The sequence below is a fragment of the Biomphalaria glabrata genome, chromosome 7 (genome assembly GCF_947242115.1).
Source record: "Biomphalaria glabrata chromosome 7, xgBioGlab47.1, whole genome shotgun sequence".
NCBI classification, from domain to species: Eukaryota; Metazoa; Mollusca; class Gastropoda; family Planorbidae; genus Biomphalaria; species Biomphalaria glabrata.
In genome coordinates this window covers 30,897,225-30,921,475 of record NC_074717.1, presented here as the reverse complement: position 1 = coordinate 30,921,475, position 24,251 = coordinate 30,897,225, and the positions used below count along the sequence as shown (strand labels likewise).

General features: G+C 36.4%; 1 protein-coding gene across 1 annotated transcript; it reads left to right on the top strand.

The window, feature by feature from the left end:
• The first annotated feature begins 163 nt into the window (after nucleotides 1-163).
• LOC106079865 (uncharacterized) lies at nucleotides 164-23,811 on the top strand. Its single transcript, XM_056036615.1, has 13 exons — nucleotides 164-343; nucleotides 865-979; nucleotides 1,978-2,072; nucleotides 5,739-5,821; nucleotides 6,947-7,102; nucleotides 8,707-8,899; nucleotides 9,282-9,395; nucleotides 14,468-14,591; nucleotides 17,253-17,407; nucleotides 17,980-18,105; nucleotides 19,242-19,373; nucleotides 20,365-20,445; nucleotides 23,377-23,811. Exons 1-13 carry the CDS (start codon nucleotides 268-270, stop codon nucleotides 23,640-23,642), a joined length of 1,716 nt encoding a protein of 571 aa, XP_055892590.1. The 5' UTR covers nucleotides 164-267; the 3' UTR covers nucleotides 23,643-23,811.
• The last annotated feature ends 440 nt before the right edge of the window (nucleotides 23,812-24,251 follow it).

The following is a 24,251-nucleotide window of genomic DNA, read 5'->3' as shown; positions in this document are numbered from 1 at the left end:
AAACATTAGATTGACCTAGGGGCACGCGTAGGTCGTAATAATCTTCTACTTAATGTCACGTCTGTATTTTATAAAATGAGATAAAATCTATTCATTTAAATAATATCAATGCCGCATGGTTTGTGCACACAATGACGTCATCACAAAAAGCACACTTTTTTTTTTACTAGTCTCACAACTGAACATCGAATGGAGACTCCATATTGAGATCTAGTTTGAGATAGACCAGCATAGGTTTTGAAAAAAACTACATCTAGATCTACACTTATGACCACAAAAATGAGCTATATAGCATCAGTACTAGTAGTGGTTTGTATTACATCTGGAGTATCTGCTACACCAGGTTAGTGATAGACTCCTTAGGGTAGTCTTACTTCAGTTAAACATGGATTAGTCCATTTTTTTAGTCTATCATAGTCTATGATCTATCTATAGACTAGATCTATATATAATATAGTAATATACTACAGTAGTACTATAGCTATAGTAAAGTCTAGAACTCTAAACTGTCCACAGGTTACGACGTCGCGGGTCAGGGTTCAGGCCCGCTATGACGAATGGCCTCGGTCTATCGACACGGCTGCCGGAAACCAAACAGCAGTAATTGGCCTCGCTATTGTTTATATCTGCGCTAAAAACAAATTCCCCAAGTAGACCCTAGTGATTCTTGTGCATTTTCTTCTAAAAGTTGTTCATGGTTAGCATGTTCTGTAAGACAAAACACACTTACACAAGATGACGTACAATTGAATCGGTAAAAGAAGTTTCCACCCAGGGATCATGTTATGACTCAGAGCTATCTGAATACATTCAATCTGTTGTGATACTGTTTAGTTAATTGGCTAATTTGTGATCTTCTTGCAGCTACTGATAGCCTGTTGGAAAAGCTAAAAGATAAGTCTTACCCTTGGTTTGGGGAAAACCAAACAGAGTGTACAGGAAATAACACCAACCTCAAAGTGAATTGTTTTAATGTCAGGTAACTAGTGAGATGCTGATCATGTATGAAAGTAAAGTTTACTTTGGTCACAGAGGTGTGAAAGAAATGTTTACTTTGGTCACAGAGGTGTGAAAGAAAAGTTTACTTTGGTCACAGAGGTGTGAAAGAAAAAGTTTATTTTGGTCACAGAGGTGTGAAAGAAAAAGTTTACTTTGGTCACAGAGATGTGAAAGAAAAGTTTACTTTGGCCACAGAGATGTGAAAGAAAAGTTTACTTTGGCCACAGAGGTGTGAAAGAAAAGTTTACTTTGGCCACAGAGGTGTGAAAGAAAAGTTTACTTTGGCCACAGAGGTGTGAAAGAAAAAGTTTATTTTGGTCACATAGGTGTGAAAGAAAAAGTTTACTTTGGTCACAGAGGTATGAAAGAAAAAGTTTACTTTGGTCACAGAGATGTGAAAGAAAAAGTTTACTATGGCCACAGAGATGTGAAAGAAAAGTTTACTTTGGCCACAGAGGTGTGAAAGAAAAGTTTATTTTGGCCACAGAGATGTGAAAGAAAAGTTTACTTTGGCCACAGAGATGTGAAAGAAAAGTTTACTTAGGTCACAGAGATGTGAAAGAAAAGTTTACTTTGGTCACAGAGGTGTAAAAGAAAAAGGTTACTTTGGTCACAGATGTGTGAAAAAAAAGTTTACTTTGAGTTGTATTGGAATTCAGAATCGTCAGTCTGGAAGTTACGTATCAAAAGTATCTAGAAGATTGCCGTTCCAACATTTCAAATGGAAGTCTCCGATTATGTTTTTATTGCATGCGCTGCGTGGCCCATTATTTCTTGATGTTTCTTTTAAAACTCTAAATACATTTCTTTCCTTTATTTTCAATTTCTAAAACATTTTCTTTTTTTTTTCTTTTCGGCTATCTAAGAGAAAGAAAACTTTGACCGCAAAAAAATGAGGTGTGATTAAAAAACTTGATGATGACTGAAAAATCTATTTTACTTTATTTTTCTGGCCTTTTATGGAAGTCTGTTTTACAGGCGCGAACACTTGGAGTCCATACTAGAACGAGCTGGTATATCTAGTGAAATCACTCTGACCAAGGTATTGAACGTAACCTTCAAAGCCGAGAAAGGTAAAGTGTTTTTCCATTCTGTCACCTTGCAAAGCGTGGCCGAGAGGCTAAGTACGCTTGAACTTGGTTTGGCTTTGTTACCTATGAAGGGGGCCCTAGGTTCCACACCCGACTCGAGCAGAGCAGAGCTGTGTTTACTGAGCACCTAAAGGCAGCACGGAAAACCTTCTAGTGCTATATAAAAGCTATAATTATTATTTAATATAATTCATATACAAGATGGTCCAAAAGTAGGCGGACAGACAAATGAACAGCGTTTATAGTACTCAATAACTAAGATAACATGCACTGTCACGTAGCAGACTGGGCGAGTTAATTTTATTCTATCCGGACGTCAATCAACTCATCTTACAACCCCTCCAACAGCTCACTATTGAGCATCGCCTTTCTGGGAATTGTTTAAAAAGGCAATCATAGCAAGAGATATAATACAGCATCACGAGCAGACAGCCAGTGACGTCATTTTGATCAAGTGATTGGGCTGGGTTTTGCCCGGGGTCTTGCTTCAGCTGAGCTAGACGCGTCAGTTGTTAGATGGAAAATAAAGAGACAAGTCACCTAAATTTCAGTTGTAGAATTAATATATTTGTTTGAATTCTATCAACTCACTCTGTCTGTCAGTCTGGTAAAAAGTTTGTACACGTTATTTCTCCCACACCCACTATTGGATCAGGTCTAAATGTGCACATTATTTTGTTTGCTATCAAACACGGGAATGAACTCGTACTGGACAGATGTGGTGGCATCGGTTGAATTAGCCCCCTTTGAGGAGGCTTGAGCCCTGAATTCGAATTCAAATCGTATAATTCTTTTTATGCATTTAAAAAGCGATCATGGTAACACGCAGATACCCCCTTCATCCCTACCCCCCAACACAACTAGCCCTGACAAGTGATAGGATTCATGGCGCATTGAGAAAGCTAACAATATGAAATTGCGCTTAACAAAAACAAATGGTACAAATATTTCTAATCGCACAGATTTATTATTGTGAGGCTAGATCTATTACAAATTTAAATACACGACTGATTCAAACTGATTGATACAATTACACTAAATATAAGCTTTGTGTTGTTGTTTTTTTAGTATTCTTTCATATTGCAAGAACCTTAACATGAAGTAGCTTAAGTAAATATCTTCGACCTCAACATTTTGGTCCAAACTCTAACTCTTATGGTCTATATGCACTCTTATATTAATAATTGTACTGTTGTTTTTTTAATAACGCCTTCAGTCAGTTGGCAGTGTAATGAAATAAAAGTCGAGAGTGGTCCATACTGATTTCAAATGCAATAGTACATCAAGTCTGCATGCACATAGGAATTATACAGCTTGAGTTCTACTTTCCTTCATATCAGGAATATGAAAAGAAAAAAACTTATGTCTCATTTAATGATTTGTAGATTACAGGCTACTTATTGATTGGAGAATGTGAAACACAAATGATAAGATAAGATTTAATTTTGAAACTACACACACACTCAAACTGTTTATGTTCTTTGCTGCAATGTTTATTAATTCCGTTTACAACAACTAGTCGTCGTCTGAAAAATTTAAGAAACTTCATACTCCATTTTTTTTTTTTTTTGGGGGGGGGGGTAAAAATTTCACACAGAGAAAAAAAAGCCGCCTCCGCATTCCATCTGAGGCCCAATAAGACAGTTGCCCTGTCCTTTCTATCCACATGTGATGCAACAACAACATAGGTCACAGCAACGAATTGAAGAAACCTCTTTTCTGCAGACCACTTCATTGACTCTTCTTGCACAAACCAAACCAAAATGAGTATAATTATAGGTATCGAAAATGCAGAAACAAAATACTGTCTCTGGAGTCTGGGGCAGTAATTTTTTTTTAGCGGCCCCCGTAAGGGGAAAAGACGCTATTAGTTTTGTGCGAAATGTCTGTCCGTCTGTCCCGTTTAGATCTCGTAAACTAGAAAAGATATTGAAAATCCGACATCACAATATTTTAGACAATTCAAAGTTCTGATGCAACGGCTACTTTTTTTTTTCTGAAAGCGAAAAATCTAATTTTTAAAATCAGTTATGCAAGCAGGTTTTTAAAGAGAAAAAGCTAATTAGTATGCATTATAATTTAGACCTAAATTAACACGAATAGCAATCTTGTAAACGTCATTTTCGTGCACTTTTTCTTTTAATGCGAAAATGTTTACTTTTTTTTTGTTTGAGCATTCGAATAAGAGATTGAGCCTTTTCAAAACAATTATATCAATTATAAGACTTCAGTTAGGCCAGGAGAGGCGCGGGAGCTGAGCGGTAAAGCGCTTGGCTTCCGAACCGGGGACCCCGGGTTCGAATCCTGGTGAAGACTGGGATTTTCAACTTCGGAATCCTTAGGCGTCCCTGAGTCCACCCAGCTCCAATGGGTACCTGATATTAGTTGGGGAAAAGTAAAGGCGGTTGGTCGTTGTGCTGGCTATATGACAACCTCGTTAACCGTAGTCCAGAAAAACAGATGAACTTTACATCATCTGCCCTATAGACCACAAGGTCTGAAAGGGGAACTAGTTAGGCCAGGTTCACATCTAACTTTGCATTCACTTGCACCTATCCTTTGATCTGCTGTACCGTTGGGGCACTACACAAGATCTGCCAACCTTCTTTCTCCATTCTTATCTCTCATTTGTCTTTTATATAATTTCATTTGGATGTTCTTTCTGAAAATATTGAATCCTGCGTGGGTGGACCACTTCGGGGGCCGATTTTGAGTTTGTGTTTCCACACAAACTGTCTTTGTAATCTTGTTTAATTATATTTACCTTGTCAAAGAAGAACAATAAAGATTAATATTTCAATCCTTCATGCTTTGATAAAACTACACACTAGGCCAACACATTTTATTTGAACACACATTTTTATGTCTACACAGTCAGACCTACACACTATGTTATGTTTACACAGTCAGACCTACACACTATGTTATGTTTACACAGTCAGACCTACACACTTTTTTATGTCTACACAGTCAGACTTACACACTATGTTATGTTTACACAGTCAGACCTACACACTATGTTATGTTTACACAGTCAGACCTACACACTATGTTATGTTTACACAGTCAGACCTACACACTATGTTATGTCTACACAGTCAGACCTACACACTTTGTTATGTTTACACAGTCAGACCTACACACTTTGTTATGTTTACACAGTCAGACCTACACACTATCTTATGTTTACACAGTCAGACCTACACACTATGTTATGTTTACACAGTCAGACCTACACACTATGTTATGTTTACACAGTCAGACCTACACACGTTGTTATGTTTACACAGTCAGACCTACACACTATGTTATGTTTACACAGTCAGACCTACACACTATGTTATGTTTACACAGTCAGACCTACACACTTTGTTATGTTTACAGTGTCAGACATACAGAATCAATAAAAAAAACAATCATCAATTAGACTGATAAATAATCATTTTGTCTGATATCAACAAGGGAAACTAATCCTTCTTATATATTCTTAAATATGGCTTGATATGTAGGGTTTGGTCCACTTAGATAACTGTATTTCTCCTACGGCTTGTTAATGGTGTGATGTGGTCTTTAACAAAACAATAGAAAATGTTCTCAAACTTACAAAAAAAAAAACAATTTTTATTTCTTCTTTTCCCTCTAACTTAGAGGGTGTTGATGTATGTGGCAAGACAACTCTGTTGGCAGAAGTCCCACCCTTTCAACTTGACCCAGAAGGACGTCCACTCAAAGTAAATACATTTAATACTTGAACGAACAATAGGAATCAGCTTTAATATTTTAGAAAGGAAAAATTGAGGGCTTAATATTTTTTTTAAGCCTGTAATTAATGTCAACTTAGTTTGTAATGAACGATTGGAGATATACAATGTGACCTCAATACAAGGTATAATAAGTAGTCAGATAAAAGATATAACGACAGATACTTCCACAATAATGCCGACAGATGCTCAGGTCCAGATAGACTGGCTTTCAAGTTTCTCGCGTTCTTCAGTAGTGACGACAATGCGTCCCATCTCATACCACCTGCAGACTGCAAGGCGTGGCAGCAGGTACGAATCGAACTCACGGCCATCATGACCACAGTCCGGAAAACATGCGAAACGACCAAGAAGCAAGATCTAATGAGCCCTGACACAATATCTAATGACCCCTGATACAAGATCTAATGAACCCTGACACAAGATCTAATAATCCTGACACATGATATGCCCTAATAACGATTACAAATGCGGAAATTCTTATGACAGATATATATATATATCTATATATCTATATATATATATATATATATATATATATATATATATATATATAGATAGATAGATAGATAGATAGATAGATAGATATAGATAGATAGATAGATACAGATAGATAGATAGATAGATAGATAGATAGATAGATAGATAGATAGATAGATAGATAGATAGATAGATAGATAGATAGATAGGTAGATAGATAGATAGATAGATAGATAGATAGATAGATAGATAGATAGATAGATAGATAGATAGATAGATAGATAGATAGATAGATAGATAGATAGATATAGATAGATAGATAGATATAGATAGATAGATAGATACAGATAGATAGATAGATAGATAGATAGATAGATAGATAGATAGATAGATAGATAGATAGGTAGATAGATAGATAGATAGATAGATAGATAGATAGATAGATAGATAGATAGATAGATAGATAGATAGATAGATAGATAGATAGATAGATAGTGATATATTGTTCAAAGCTTAAATTCTGCGACGATGCTCGTGTTTAAAAATGTAAAAAAAAAAATGCTATAATAAATTCTACATGAATTGTTAATTCTATATGAACATATTGCTTGATAGCAAACAACAGAAGCTTATCGCAATCAGCCAGAGGTCGATTGGGATGCTGATGCTGACAAAATTTATTCCTTGGTTCTCTTCGATGTCGGAATGCTGAAAGTCCGTGGATGGTGGTATAATGTAGTAAAAGAAAGCAATGGAGATATACAAGGCAAGGTTAGTGGCTTATAGAAGGACCGTAATCTTGTATCTTGACCTACAAGGGGGGCTAATTCAGCTTTTTCCACCTCTTTAGTCATGAGTTATTTCTTACACTTAGTCGATATACCAAACAAAATAATTAATTACCAATAGTTAATTAACTAATGGATTAATTAATTTTTTTATTGATTTTTTTGTTTTGTCAGGTAAAAGAAATAATTGTGCCCAATTTCAGCTTGATCGGAGATAGGGTGTCGGAGAATTAACGTGTACAAACATTTTACCAGACAGACAGACAGAATTGATATAAGGCTTGTAAAAAGGAGGGGCTATTCCAGCCATAATAGTCAATACAAAACTCTGTGAACAAATACGCGGGTGTAGCCGGTGTGTAAATGTTTGTATAGATAATCGTGATGAGCTGCTTATAGAGAAATCATCACTTAGTTATTAGATGCAAGGTTAGTGGCTTATAGAGAAATCATCACTTAGTTATTAGATGCAAGGTTAGTGGCTTATAGAGAAATCATCACTTAGTTATTAGATGCAAGGTTAGTGGCTTATAGAGAAATCATCACTTAGTTATTAGATGCAAGGTTAGTGGCTTATAGAGAAATCATCACTTAGTTATTAGATGCAAGGTTAGTGGCTTATAGAGAAATCATCACTTAGTTATTAGATGCAAGGTTAGTGGCTTATAGAGAAATCATCACTTAGTTATTAGATGCAAGGTTAGTGGCTTATAGAGAAATCATCACTTAGTTATTAGATGCAAGGTTAGTGGCTTATAGAGAAATCATCACTTAGTTATTAGATGCAAGGTTAGTGGCTTATAGAGTAATTGAACTATAGAAAATCTATTGATTTATAGAAAATAAATCTTTGTTTTTAATTTAAGAGTATTGCAGACTTTAAAAAATAAATAAATATGTCCGAATTTCATTGTAGTCATGTGCTCCATAAGTAAACTAGTTATCTTTAGTACAATAACAACAGGAAACGGATCCATTTAGAAAAAAAATGTATAAACAAGAAATATTTTTAAAAATACTTTAAAAAAACAAAGCTAATATTAAGCGTACTTGTATTGATAAATTTGCACTCATGGCTTAAGCCTTCTCAGACTTCTCAAGCCAACACGGTAACCACTCTTCTAGTGGAGAGATTATGAACATGGAAGATTGTATAGTTATCTCTTGTTTCTTTAGTCTCATACTATTTATCAGGTTTGTGTTCACTAAGACTCAGACGACGACCTATAAAGGGGACTAATTCAGCTTACACCTCCACTTCAGCCAATTACAATATCTTTCCCTTCTTCGAGATACCAAACACAATAATTTATTACTGAAAGTTAATTACCTGGTAAATTTCTTTTTATTGATTCATGTGTTGTCAGGTAAAAGAAATAATTGTGCCGAATTTCAGCTTGATCCGAGATTGCCAGTGACTCGCCTGTGAGAGAAATAACGTGTGCACACTTTTTACAAGAGAGACAAAGTGAGTTGATATACTTATTTGTAAAAATCTATATCAATTTCAACACATTTATATCAAAGTTTTGATTAATCTTCTTTGTTTGCAAGTGAGGGTCAAAGAATGTTGTCTGTTATTTCCAGATCTACGGCATGTATCAGCCACCAGCTAATCCTTCTGCCAACAAGAATCCAATCCTCATCATCCTGTTTGAGCAAAAGACAAGACTGAAAACCATGGACGAAGAAATGTATCAAATTTGCATCAAAGTGAATCCTACCAGAGAGGCAGCCGATAACTGTCGAACTAAGTTCAAAGAGTGGACTAATAATCTAAGTAACTTTTTAAAAAGGAAAAACGTGTTTGTCTATCCGTCTTGTGTAGTTCCTATGGCAAGTCCGTAGTACTCCCAACATCAAATGGGTAAATGTTTGTCTTTAAAAAGGGAATAAGATTTGTATTAGTTTATAATGATACATTTTTCTCTTATTATGTAGCTTCTTCAAAATCGTTTCTTTGCAGTAAGCGACTTTGTTTTTAAAATTCCTACATCCTATAATATATATATTATATATATATATATATATATATATATGAAAACCAGTGACTTGGCATTAGAATAAATAGACTGTATCATGTATACCTGTATATTCATTATATACACTTACCAAAAAGTAACAACACAAGTTTTAAAATATGTTATTTATTTGTTTGCCAGCCATCGTCGGTTTACAAGTGTATTATACTGAGGGCTACACACTCTATCAGCAGTACAGGGCCTGCATCGAGAGCTACACTTGCAGCGAAGAATGTATTGATAAATTCAAACAATGTTAGTCTTGTTTGTTATCTATCTATCTATCTATCTATCTATCTATCTATCTATCTATCTATCTATCTATCTATCTATCTATCTATCTGTCTATCTATCTATCTATCTATCTATCTATCTATCTATCTGTGAGCAGGTCAGGCAGGCGCGAGTGGGAAAGGACCTATTCTTACTGCTCAACATTAAAATTTACCAACAGTAGGCAGATGTTTGCGCTACTGGGTGGGCTCAATCTGTGCACCTCGGTATGGTGACCAAGGGGCTAGAGTCACCTAAGTAACCAGACAACTAACTATACTAACTTAACTAAATGAAAACAAAATAACAAACTTTAGTTTACGATAAATAAAACAAAAAGATACTTTATTTACATAAAAAAAAATCAATAGTAAAATATAATATATACACTACAATGAAAACAACTAATACTAACCCTCTAAATCTACAACACTACAAACACCAACAAACTAACCAAACCAACTATCTAACTAAATCACTACTACTACTACACTAGACCTAGATCTACAATAAACACACTACAATAAACTAATCTAGACCTACAATATTCTACTACTATAACCAACCCATAACTCTAACACTAAAACAAGAACACCTTAGTCTTAGTACCTACTAACTAGACTAAACTAATTACTAACTAGCTAAAGCAAGAAACAGACAATAACTAAGCCACTTAGCCTATAACTAAGTTTACTAAGGCGATAATAAAGAAACAAAATAACACTAGTCTAGATCTACAGCAACAATAACAATACTAGATCTATCAATAGCTGTTTATAGCAGAAACAAAATTAGAAAATAACACTAGATTCCCTAGAATTAGAATAGATCTACAACAGCAATTATAGCAGTAATATTAGATACAGCAGCATGTATTTCAACGGTACTATTCATCAGTAACAGCAGTAATAATAGCAGGCCGTCCCAAGTACAGAATAATAAAATAATTAGACGACAGACCACAAAGATCTTCGGCTGTCACACAGACATACTATACTGACCACTAGTCAACTGTACACTGAACTGTTTTCAGACAGCATGTAGTACATCCCTTTTTATACTATCCCGCACTAACCTATATAAATATGCGGAAGTACAATTATAAAATCTGACACTAACCTATAAAAATAAAATATATAAAAATAGCTCTAACCTATACAACAAAAATACATTTAAAAAATAGCTAAAATTGCATATAAAACTAGCTCTGGGAGCGCAAGCTCACATATCTATCTATCTATCTATCTATCTATCTATCTATCTATCTATCTATATATATATATATATATATATATCATGGGCGTAGCCGGGGGGAACCCCCCCTCCCCGAAATGAAATCCCCCTTCCCCCCCCCCCCCCCCGCAGGGGGAATCGGAATTCAGTAATTGATTTTTTTGCGTTGATTTTGTTTATTTTGGGTGACATTTTACTACTATACCATCACTTGCCCCAGCGCTGCCAAGGGGTTTTGAGTTTAAAACCCCTATCAGGGGGTTTTGAGTTTAAAACCCCTACCTGGGGGGTTTGAGTTTAAAACCCCCTACCAAGGGGGTTTGGGTTCAAAACTCCTATCAGGGGGTTTTCAGTTTAAAACCCCCTACCAGCGGGTTTTTAGTTTAAAACCCCCTACCAGGGTTTTTTGCAGTTAAATCCCTCTCTTCTAAAAACAAAACACAAAAAAAAAAAGCAAACGACTATCCCCAAAGTCCAAGAGCACAGTTAAGGAAGATTTTTATTTTATAACCACCTATTTGATATAAAAAAAGCAAATTACACACTCAAAATTCTATGAGGGTTTTGAGTTTAAACCCCCTCCCCCTCTTCAGTAGGGTTTGAAGCTCAAAAATACCTCTTCAATATTAAAAAAAATGCAAATAACGCACTTAAAATGTTATGAACGTAGGTAAATGGGTTTCGACTCAGATTTAAGATTAAACCCCCATTCAGCGGGGTTTGAAGCTAACAATGCTTCTTCAATATGAAAAAAAAAGTAAATTATGCACCTAAATGTTATGAGCGTTTAAACCCCTTTCAGTGGAATTTTGAAGGTAAAAAATACATCTTTAATATTAAAAACAAAGCAAATTATACACTCAAAATTCTATGAGCGTAGTCAAAGGGGTTTTGAGTTTAAACTCCCTCCAGCGGTGTTTGAAGCTAAAAAAAATAACTCTACAATATAAGAAAAAAAAGCAAATTACGCACTCAAAATGCTATGAGAGTTGCCAAAAGGGGTTTTGAGTTTAAATCCCCTTTCAGAGGGGTTTGATGCTAAAAAAATACCTCTTTAATATAAAAAAGCAAATTACACACCAAAATTATTTGAGCGTAGCCAAGCCAATTGGGGGTTTTGAGTTTAAAACCCCTCTCCTACATGTGGCTTTTCTTAAAAGTTTAAAACCCCTCCAGATGGTTTTTGAGTTTAAAATCCCATTACAGAGAGTTTTGAGGTGGAAAACTTCTATCTTCTATATTATTGTAAAGCAAACTACAGTTACCAAATTCTAAGACCGTAGCTAAATGGGGTTTTGAATTAAAAAAAAAAAATAACTCCAGTTAAAATCCACAACAGATGATTTTGACGATAAAACTTCCCATTTCGATATAAAATCTAAAGCAAACTACAGTCACCTAATTCCAAGAGCGTATTCAAGAGAGGTTACACATTTCTACCAGTGGCGGGGCTCCATTAATAAAGTGCATTGAATAGTCATCTGCCGAAATTGAAAAACACTAAATGTGGCTCAACAAAGATGGCCAAGAAAGATTTGAGGAGTCAGTTATAGAGATTTGGGCTAAATAAAGGAAATCCTATGCCGAATTGGGAGTCGACACCTTAGTTTAGGTTGTGACAGAGCGTCGCATGAGGTTTGCGAGACATGTTTTCCGACAAATGAATTACGCATACTAAGGGTTGCGATGACATCCTAGTACAAGTTGGCGCCAGTAAGGCAGTAAGAATAACATTTTAGGTTTTTGAAATAAAACATTTAATAGCAGGAAAATTTACTGTAGATACCTCAGAATATTCATTTTATTGGCTTTCAATACCAGAAATAGAGCTAGGCGGACGGGCTTCGCCCCGCGCTGGAGGAGCTTCAAGCGCTCCCCCAGACCCCATTGCTGGCAATGGCGGGGACTCTATACAATTTTTCCACTAACTCCAGGAAGAAACATTCTAGGGCATAATAAACGTCTTCCGAACGAATGAAGGGTCAGAATGTAATAAAGATCATGTACACACACACACATATACATACTATTAATTTTTTTTTGCGGCGGAAAAAATCCTGGCTACGCTCATGATATATATATATATATATCATCTATCTATCTATCTATCTATCTATCTATCTATCTATCTATCTATCTATCTATCTATCTATCTATCTATCTATCTATCTATCTATCTACCTATCTATCTATCTATCATCTATCATCTATCTATCTATCTAACAATACAACAGTATCAGCCACACTTTCGACACGTCGCTTCTGTGTGTATGGAAGGAGATACGGTTGTTGTTGCTGATAGTCTGTAGTTCATAGTATCCGTTATCCCATGTGAAAATATTTAACCTGCCGCCTTTTTACTAACATTGTGTACCACTACAGGGGCCAAGTTTGAGGTTATAATTCCACATCGTGCGAACAGCGAGGACAAAGCGATTGAGACTCTTGAACAATGTTGTAAACAAACAAATACGGCCTATATATTTTGATATAATTATTGATAGTTTTGTTATAAAAAACAAAGTAAGATTCACAAGTGTGATTTTTTTCCCGCAAATTATCAATATTTTAACAATGAATACACATCTTGGAGAAAAAAATCTTTTCAATGTTTTATTTTTTGCATTGTTATTTTTATTTATTGAAGGCATCATGAGGAGCTGCCGCGCCGGGATTATAGAACTTAGCCCTTAGCTACGCCACTGATATATATATGCCTGTCTACTTTTTCTGTTATTTCTTTGTCCTTTCTTGCTAGTTAAACATGCTTATAAAGATTTCATTAGTCTTGTAATTACGGTTATATTACTTTACTAGTCGACCGGCGGCATAGCATACGCCGCTATTTTGCAGGGCCGGTCTTAGGCCACTGCAACCTATGTGACCGAAGGATCCGCACTTTCATGGAACCCGCGCTAATTCAAGGTGTATAAATTATTAAATTAAACCATTTTATAACTTAAAACAGATTTCCCGCGCACTCCTGTCGATTTACCAGGAGCTCCTGGAAATCTCCCGAAATTGCAAAATATACGAAAAAGTTCTTAAAATATACGGAAATACATAGAACAAAATTGTCATTTTGGGGTGTCATTCAATATGGAAAACGTCAATCCTACGCGCTATTAATAAAAACGGCATTATGCATTAGCCGTAATTGTGTAATCAGGTGAAAGAAGCTTCTCGCGCCTCAAACTAATGAAGAATTACTTGATGTCAATAATTCTCAAAGATAAATTGAAACATTTAGTAATTCTTGCTATTGAGCGGGATCTATGTGGGAAGCAGAATTATTATGATATACTGTATGACTTTGCTACACGCAAGGCTCATAAAGTAATTCTGTACGTAGTAAAGAATGAATAAAATGCATAGACGAATTTATTTTCTAATACAAACTCTTAAATTTGACTTATTGTCCGCTTCCCTACCCAAACTTGGCCCCGCGAAATCCGTTTCAAATGGGGCCCCACAATGCTTAAGTCCGTCCCTGCTATTTAGTGTATGTAAAATGTTTCACATGTTTCGGATGTTCCTTCAGAATTGACGATAGTTTACTTCCTAGTCCAAACCTCCCGCATGGGATGGGAGCGGGCAGGGTTTGACAGTCCAGCGCGCAGCCATCCCTAGCGAGCTGTGAAAACGTGTTCTCCCCGCCCCCCCCCCTCTTGTTTTGTTTCGTGGGGTGACTATCCGCAGAAATAAGAGAGTGATCTTTGTTTTACTTCTTGTTTGACCTGTTTAGGGAAGAAGAGAATTATATAAATATAGATTACCAACAAATACAAATACAAAATGCATATGTTCAATTCCATCACTAGATGTCAACACTACCGAAGATAAACAAGGGAACGTCAAATTTCAGAATTTCGATAAAGTCAACTTAGATCACTATGTCAACGTCAACTTCTATACTACCAGACAATACACAGAATCGGAACTTTAGTAAGTGTTCAACTAAAGAAACGTAAGTCAATGCTTGCTGTTACTTTGCACTCTCTTGTGGGGTGGAAAGATTTCTTCTATTTCAAAAATGGCTTTAACTACCTCATTTGCATAGTCATTTGACAGTTTATGTACATCTTTGGGATATAAATCACTAGCTGGACACATTAAAAACTATCGTTTGACTGTTTTAATTTTTTTCAGAATTAATTAGCCATCTTAGAAATTGGCTAACCTCTTTTCATCAATGACAAGATTTTTGTTAACACGTGACGTTAGTGGAGATTCCCACACTGGACTGTAACACGTGACGTTAGTGGAGATTCCCACACTGGACTGTAACACGTGACGTTAGTGGAGATTCCCACACTGGACTGTAACACGTGACGTTAGCGCAGATTCCCACACTGGACTGAAATCTTTCTTTGTATTCAGTAAAGAGTTGATTAAATAGGCCTAAATGTTTCTCGAAAAGATTTACTTACTTCCGAAACCTGATGAGTTTACGCCAGACATGTATTCGCACAACCACCCTGGCATTGCTTTGGACCCAGCCAAACCTTCCATTTAGAATCACAAACCAGAAGAACAACCTGGCAATCTAAATTTGAAGATACTAGTAATAGCCTACTAGTAAACATAGTGCTTCAAGATGATTAGCTATAGTACATACATTAATTGAATATGGCCACAATAAGAGGCACCACTGTGTCGGAGTGTGTCCAATTCAAATTACTTAATAAAATGTATTTTTTAAACAAAAGTTTGTTCATTAAAAAAAAAAAAAAAGATTCAATAAATAGACTTAGGTGAACATTTTGCGCCTCGTCTTATGTAAGTATGAGCGCCAAGAATGTTTTCAAATATACAAATATAAAATACTAGACTAAATCTAGATTCTAGATTAATGATTGTACAAAGCTCACTGTCAGGTCTATTTGCGATCACCAAGTATTATAAGAAATGAATGGGATGAGAAATCAAAGGCCACCATCAGTTCTAGTGAGCAGCGAATTGTTTTGTTTGTTTTTAATAACGAATGGTGGAAATGTTGTCAGATAAGCGTATCTTGTTTTATAGAGAAGTTTTGTTGTTTTTACAAAGCTTATATCAATTCACACTGTCTGTCTGTCTTTCTATCTGCTTGTTTGTCTTATAAAATGTTTTTATGCTTCCCCCTCTCCCACCCCCCCCCTCCCACCCTCTAGTCTCGGATCAAATGGAAACAATTATTCATTGGGAGAGACAAGAAATGAATCAATAAAAAGATAATTATTTAATTAATTACTGCTAATTAATTATCTTGTTTGTTACCAAAAATGAAATTAATCATTGAGTATTCACAGATACGACTAAATATGAAGGGTTTGGGCCCCTTAGATAAGTGAACACGTTATTTCTCCAACACCCATTCTCGGATCAAGTTGAAACTTTAAACAATTATTTATCGTACCTAAAACAAAACATAAATTAATTAAAAATTAACCAGTTAGTCAATTAATTGTTGATTATTAATAATTTTGTTTGATATTAAGTACTGTGATTTAACTTCTACATTATTGAGAAATATAGTTGCAAGTTCGGAATTCTTTCCCTTTGACAGCTTTGTTGTTTGTTTGTTTTTTTACCAATTGTTTTGGGCTTCCCTTATAGAAACTTGTAACTTGTAACCTCATTAAAAGTAAAAAACTCCAAATTCATACCTTGCTATCTGAAATCTAGATAATGTTAATGTTAACTGTTTCTTTGGCTAATGGTTAACGAGCAGGGTGTCATGTGTACTTTCCCAAGCTAAAGTCAGGTACTTATTAGAATTGGGTGGACTCTGGGGCCCCCTAATGATACCGAAATTTAAAATCCCAGTCTTCAGCGAGATTCGAACCCAGGGCCCCAGGCTTGGAAGCAAAGCGCTTAACTACTCGGCCACTATATTTCATTAATAGTAACAAACACTTGTGGCTCTTTAGTAGATGAGATAACCATTTGCCATATTTTTAACACATCTATGCAAATGGTTTTAGACTTTTTTTAAAGAATTTTTTTTTTTACATTTGTATTGCATTGCTACGTTATATAAGTTTCGTGCCACAAACTACTACATTTACCCAAAAATAATGTTTACTTTTTTTTAAGAAAAAAAAATCTATTTAGTATGCATATAAGTTGGGCATAATTTAAAACAACAATTAATAAGTAGGTTTTCATATTATTGCGTGAACTGCAGTGTTACACTACAGCTATAGTACACTGAACTAAAGGAATTTAAAAAAAAAAAATTTTAACGGAAATGTTTTTTTTTTTATTATTTTTTTTTTAGGATTTGAATGAATAAGAGATTGACCCTTTACCAAACAATTAGGTCAATTAGATATTCATTATAAGACATCAGTTAGGCCAGGTTCGCATTTAACTTCACATTCACTTTCACCTATCCTTTGGTCTGCTGGACCGCTGGGGCACCACACAAGATCTGTCAACCTTCTTTCTCCATTCTCCTCTGTCATTTGTCTTCGATAGAATTTAATTCTGATGTTCTTTCTGAAAATATTGATACCTGCCTTTTTACCTGCCAGGGTGGACCACTTCGGGGGCCAATTTTGAGTTTGTATTTCCACACAAACTGTCTTTGTAACCTTGTTATATTTTTATTTCTGTATTTAGCGACTTCACTGAGCACAATTCAATGAGTGAGGAATGGTACGTGGACTGGAGAGCGAGGCCTGGGGACAATATGCAAGTTAAGTACAGCGACACACGCGTCAATGCCTTCAAAGGAATAATTAAGGTTCATTTCGAAATTGGAGCCCCACTTCAAAGTATGGAGAATATTGTGTTTACTTATATAAGTTTAGTTGTTAAATGATCAATCGGTCTATGCGTACGTATATTATATCACACACAAACACATACACACAGATTTTTCAATCTATAATAGATTTGCGAAATATGACTGACTAATTCACTGATCATCAAGAGATCTCAGGAACCGTCGAATTGTTTCACATGAAATTTAATACACGTTTTTTTTTTGTTTTTGTCTGTTCAAAAAAATGTATCCTGGGTTTATTTCAATTCATATTGTAAGCTAATTATCTGTTCTTTTTACTTAGTTTATATAAGTCTGAACCAAAAAAAAAATTCGCAAGGTTGTAAAGGCATAAGCTTTTAGACAAGGAGGGACGTTTAAAGAACAGACAAGACGATAAACATAAGAATTGAAGGAAACATAAAATTTGAAAAATGTAGACACAAAAAAGTGAACTTATAAATAAATAATAAGAGAATGAGGTAATACTAGAGAAAATATATAACAAGCTATTACAAGAATTTTTAATTTTGTCTATTAGTATTTCCTTATTAATTCTTGGCTTTTGTTTTCTGTCTGAAGTGTATACTAAAGAGTTTGTCGAGAACCCTCAATCCTATTACACGCTCCTGATTGTAGATCAAGACGTACCAGGAATAATTAAGAACCCGTTGTGTTACTACTATAAGACTAACATTCAGTTTCCAAGTAAATGTATTTGTTAAATATTACATGATAAATGTAGACTCAATATGTACTTACCTACCTACCTGCAATCACTTTACAACCTAACTGTCTGTCTGCCTACCTGCCTCCCTGACTGTTTACCTACCATACTTATCAGTCTACCTCCCTGGTTGCCTACCTATCTACCCACGTACCTTACCTACCTGTCTGCTATCAAATTTACCTAGTTACCTACCTGCCTACTTAGATATCTAACTAAGCTACATTCCTGAATGTCTGCCTACCTACCTAGGTGTCTGCTTACATGCCCAGGTGTCTGTCTGCCTACCTACCTAGGTGTCTGCCGACCTACTTACCCTAATAAATAATGCGAATGTCTTCAATTCCAAAGAGTAAGGATAAGTTGCGACCTGACATTTTGACAAAAACGGCCAGGGCATTACCACACGATCCGGCCCACAGCTTGCTTGTCATATGAAAGGCATCTTTTTCTTTCTGCCCTTATGATAATGAAAGTTGTAGAATGAAGCTGAACACTTATATGAAAAACGTTGAACTAATGTATTGCACTACTACATAAACATAGACTTACGTTGGCTATGAAAAAAAAATATGGTTGGAGGAAGGGGAGGGGGTTTCGCCGCATAGTGTGGAATTGTAAAAAGGGGTCGCCGAGCTAAAAAGGTTGAGAACCGCTGCTATAGCCCCTAAGTCTATTTACATGTAGAAATAGAATACGTTATTGAATCTCACTTTCGTAAACATGTGTTCAGATGTGGGCCGAATCGTATGGTAATGCCCGGGCCAATTTTGACACCCAGTCCGCCCCTGGGAGTGTTCCAGACAGAGAGAGAGAGAGGGAAGGAGAGAGAGGAAGAGATGAAGAAGAGTGTAAGAGAGATAGGGAGAATGAAAGAAATATGAAGAGAAAAGAAAGAGAAAATAACGGTCCGTTCTAATTTAAAATAAGAGAGCATTATCATGCGCAGAGTACAAAAAAAGGAGGGTTCCAGGAACAGAGGAGAGAGAGAGAGAGAGAAGGAGAGGTTATATTTTTAGTCAAATAAACGAATTTATTTTTGTTGTATATAAGTTAAAGAAATTTTCGTCTCAATTTTTGTTTTAATACATTAAATAGACCTACTGAACTATTTCAGATATTGAAGGCTCGGTGAACGAATCTCTAAGTTTTATAGACTTTGCTCCATTAAACAGCTCTCATCAGTATCACATCCTGTTGTTTAGTAGAAACAATACAAGTAATGAAAATCTCCTATTTAAATATAACGGTAAGTGTTATGTAGATGACAATTGTTTATGGCATCCACAAAAGACAAAACTGTCCCTGCATAATAAGTTACAGTCGTTCCTTCAAAAGAGAATTACGTCCTACGCGTATCGATGTGTCAATCAGCTTGTGCATGTCAATAAGAGACAACTGGCTGATTAAGCAGACCCGTTCCATGCAGAGGCGAAGCTAGGTGAGGGTGAGAATCTGAAAATCCCCCCGGGTCACCACTTGGGGGCCAAATTAGTGTTTTTCACATTAAATGCTAAATATTACGCAAAATGCAAAGAGCTCAAGCCCCCAAATTATGGCAAATTCCTAGCTATGTCACTAGTTCCATGTTCTAATGGCACCTGGAAAGAAGAACTTGTAATATTTTGTCCTAGCATATAGAATAAGAATAGCGTCGAGGCTTCGCCCCGAACCTCACTGATGAATAATAAGCTGTAGATGTCAGGAGAATGCGTTTCTGCAGTGAAAAATGCAAGAAAACGCTTTTGGGTGTAGGGGCGAAGCCCCGAACTCCACCGACGAAGCTTAGAGCGCTCTCACAGACCCCCAAGCTTGCAAGAGAAAGGCTTCAACATGACTGTTTTTTTTTTCTGTTTTTTTTCGCTAAAGATTGAGAAACAGTCTTATTTTATTCTCATATATCGAATATATATATATATATATATATATATATATATATATATATATATATATATATATATATAAAAGCTGTACGCACGTTTATGCATAGGGTTAGGGTTTACTGGGCGTTAGGGTTAGGGTTTGGAAAAAAATCGCCCCCCCCACTCCAAAGTTCTGGATCCGCCAGTGACCGTATCTCAGATTGGGAAAATATCCTTCAAATTAAATTTTAAGCTACACTTCCCTCGAGAGCCTATAAAATATTAGTAATTGTATTGCTCTTAAAAGTCTGTTTCCTTTTCACTTGATTGTTATCAACTACTCCACGTCAATCAAATGTACTATTTTGGTAATTACAGAGGTCTGGCACATAAACTCAACTAAGTTAGATGCCTACACCTTGCGAGCCGTGTCATGGCTGAGTGTAAGCAATGACGACCGTAAGTACTGTTGGAAATCAATATTGAATAGTGCGGGGTATCTAGAACTATAATTATATACAGTGGCATCACTGGGAGTGCGGGGTATCTAGAACTATAATTATATACAGTGGCATCACTGGGAGTGCGGGGTATCTAGAACTATAATTATATACAGTGGCATCACTGGGAGTGCGGGGTATCTAGAACTATAATTATATACAGTGGCATCACTGGGAGTGCGGGGTATCTAGAACTATAATTATATACAGTGGCATCACTGGGAGTGCGGGGTATCTAGAACTATAATTATATACAGTGGCATCACTGGGAGTGCGGGGTATCTAGAACTATAATTATATACAGTGGCATCACTGGGAGTGCGGGGTATCTAGAACTATAATTATATACAGTGGCATCACTGGGAGTGCGGGGTATCTAGAACTATAATTATATACAGTGGCATCACTGGGAGTGCGGGGTATCTAGAACTATAATTATATACAGTGGCATCACTGGGAGTGCGGGGTATCTAGAACTATAATTATATACAGTGGCATCACTGGGAGTGCGGGGTATCTAGAACTATAATTATATACAGTGGCATCACTGGGAGTGCGGGGTATCTAGAACTATAATTATATACAGTGGCATCACTGGGAGTGCGGGGCGCACTAGGCGACATCTATGTGGAAAATGCAATTTTCCAAAATGCACTTAAGCAAACAACTTTAAAAAAAAAAGTAAACAACTGTAGTTAAATATCCAAACATACTATGCCCATTTAGTATCGATATCTATATTATATATTATTTTTTTCGGCATAATTTGCATAAAACTTTACGTGCTTACAAAAAAAGGGGGGAGGGTGGTAGGGTGAAGGCATTTTGAAGGATAAAAAAAAAAGGTTTTGTGTTTGCATGGTAGTTACTCCATAGTTCAGTTGTCTGTTCATCAAGGTCAAACGATATTATTACTCACGTTTAAGTATATTTTCATTTTCGTAAAACGTGAAGTGTCTGCCAAGTTCTTAGGTCAGAACGGACCAATGTTTCTCGAGATAGGTACGTCGTTAAACTGACGTCTTGTGAGTGAACTGGGCAAGCCCGCTAGCGGACCGCTTGCTGAATACGTTGATCTAGGCCATTACACTTTACAGGACAAACATTTTCTGAAACTCAGAAATGAAAAAAAAAAACGCTAGACGCCCTGGGCGTAGCCCCGGACAACTCTGTGTACACTTACGGCGTTCCCCTAGACCTCTTATCTGGCCAATTCGGTGGCAAATGTAGCATTTTTGGTTTCCAAAGTTTGAAAAATGCTTAGACCTTCACGCGCCGTTCCTCGCATAGGGCGCAAGTTCTCTTCACAAAGATGGCGAACACGGATTGTCGGTCTTGTGAAAAGGTACGACATGAACGAGATGTCGGTAAGTTATTCCCAGGATCCTCAGCCATCAGTGCTGAGATACTTTTAGCATCTTTTCAAGGAGTGTCGGCCTACTGGGTGTCAAAATCGGCCCAGGCATTTCTATACACTATGGCCCATAAATTCTATATTATACGATGGGCCTCCAATTATAGGCCTACCTGTCTTCAAAATCATTATGTTAAGTTGAATAATGTATCGAAAACTGTACGCATGCTCTATATTTTTAAAAGAAATATAGGCCTTGTTTTTTTTTTTCATCCCTAAGGCCCTAAAGGATGAAGCCTTCGGTAGCACTGTCTAAGGATGTAGGCTATTACCTCATTTCGGAAAATATGTTAATTTAAATTAGTATTAGGACCTACAATGAGGTCCTTTAGGTGCCCCTACCGACCCAACGGGCAGTTGCTAGAATGCCCATATAGCCAGTCCGCCCCTGCTCTTTTCAACCTCTTATTTCTGGAACTATAGGTAGCTGTTAGGGCAATGATTGTACGGTGTTGGTTTCCAGGCTAATTGATTTGTTCGTTCAGATAGGCCTCACTTCTTGAAAGAACGCCTCTGCATTGCCAATCCGATAGAAACATCCCAATATACATCTCCTTCGCTTGTGATAAGGCTACCTAAAAATTTAACTTTTTTTTTATTTCTTCATGATCTGTATGACCAATGTGGGCAAGTGTGACCTGTCACTAAAACACATAACTATGTGGGTGTGTTTTTATCAAGGCTGTCAGTCATCTCTTGCATACATTCAATCGTATCCCCGAGTAAAGTTATTTCGTCTGCAAAATCCAGGTCCACGCTGGTCACATGATACCCTCGTGTTCAATTCAAACATAGAAAAGGATGACCTTTACTTCATCTGCCGTATAGATCGCAAAGTCTGAAAAAAAAAGGAAACTTTACTTGTCTTGTATGTTAGCTGTCTGGCTTGGACAGATTACTGAGAAGATGTTTGACTGTCTTGTGCTGGCTTAATAGATGTAAATGTGATCAAGTCGATCAAGAACTATTAAGAACAAACCAATCACAAGACGTAAAGAACTAAATTCAGACCGTTGAATAACTTGAAAGGAGTGGAGTACGTAGAGTCTCTGTCCATAATACGTAGAGTCTCTGTCCATAATACGTACTGCCCATAATACGTAGATTCTCATTCCATAATACGTAGAGTCTCATTCCATAATACGTAGAGTCTCTGTCCATAATACTTAGAGTCTCTGTCCATAATACTTAGAGTCTCTGTCCATAATACTTAGAGTCTCTGTCCATAATACTTAGAGTCTCTGTCCATAATACTTAGAGTCTCTGTCCATAATACGATGTTGTCACCTTTAAGTCCTAACACTTACTGAAAACAAACTAACCCCCACTATCTAGGACGTCACTAGATGTCGCGTTCAAACTCCGCCAACTGCGGTGCGTTTCTATGCTAAGGCAGGCTAAGTGCCCAATACTTGCTTGTTTGGCGGGTTTTTAACCCGTTGTTTTTTTTAAAGTTTAGTATTATTCCTCTTTCAGAAATCACTTGCCCTGAACTGGGGAGAGGTGGCTGCTTATGGCCTCAGCCTTTAACTTCAGCCTATTTGAAGAAATCTATAGTCGTGCAGGCAGTGACTAATGTGACATTCACTTCCTCGACTTCTTCTCCACCGACTTCCTGGATACAGACTTCTGAATCTTTGCCTACAGCTCCAGAGACTGTAATACCGAAACCCACTGTTTTTATTGCTCCGAAGACTCCAGGACGCGGATGCCCTGCCAATAGAGCAGATCATGAACTGTGAACAAAAAAATTAGATAAACTCCGAGTGAGCGTGTCCGTATTCAGATAGGCGTGTCTTATTTGTCCACAATATATGTCAATACTAATATATTCTGAGTTCATCTATGCCAGAACGCAAAATGTCATTTTAACCTTTATAGGTGAGAATAAAAAAAAATTGACACCACCAACTGTTTATTTTTTAATTTCTTTAATAGATTATAACATTTTTATATTTAAAAAGAGACATGTGGAGAAGGAATGAAGTGCCTTTTGGTACAAACGTACTTGAGATTACTGCACAAAACTGACTCTTTCCAAACAGGTTCTAACAGGATTCCGACTACCTGTATGTTAAAGAAAGATGTGCATTCGTTAAATTAACGCCCACATACACACAAAAAAAGTGTATCTTCAAAAAACATTTACGTCCGTTGTTTGTGCTATGAAAAGAAAGTCAGATGATCTCCAAGTAAGACTCGGTCAAATATGAGTGTAAAAAAAATAATTACTTTTTGCCTAATGTCCTCTGTGTCGTCTCTGGTCATTTCAGACCTAGCGATCTTTAGGGGAGATGATGTAATGATCATCTGTTTCTATGGCCGACGATTAAAGAGTGTGCCATGTGGTC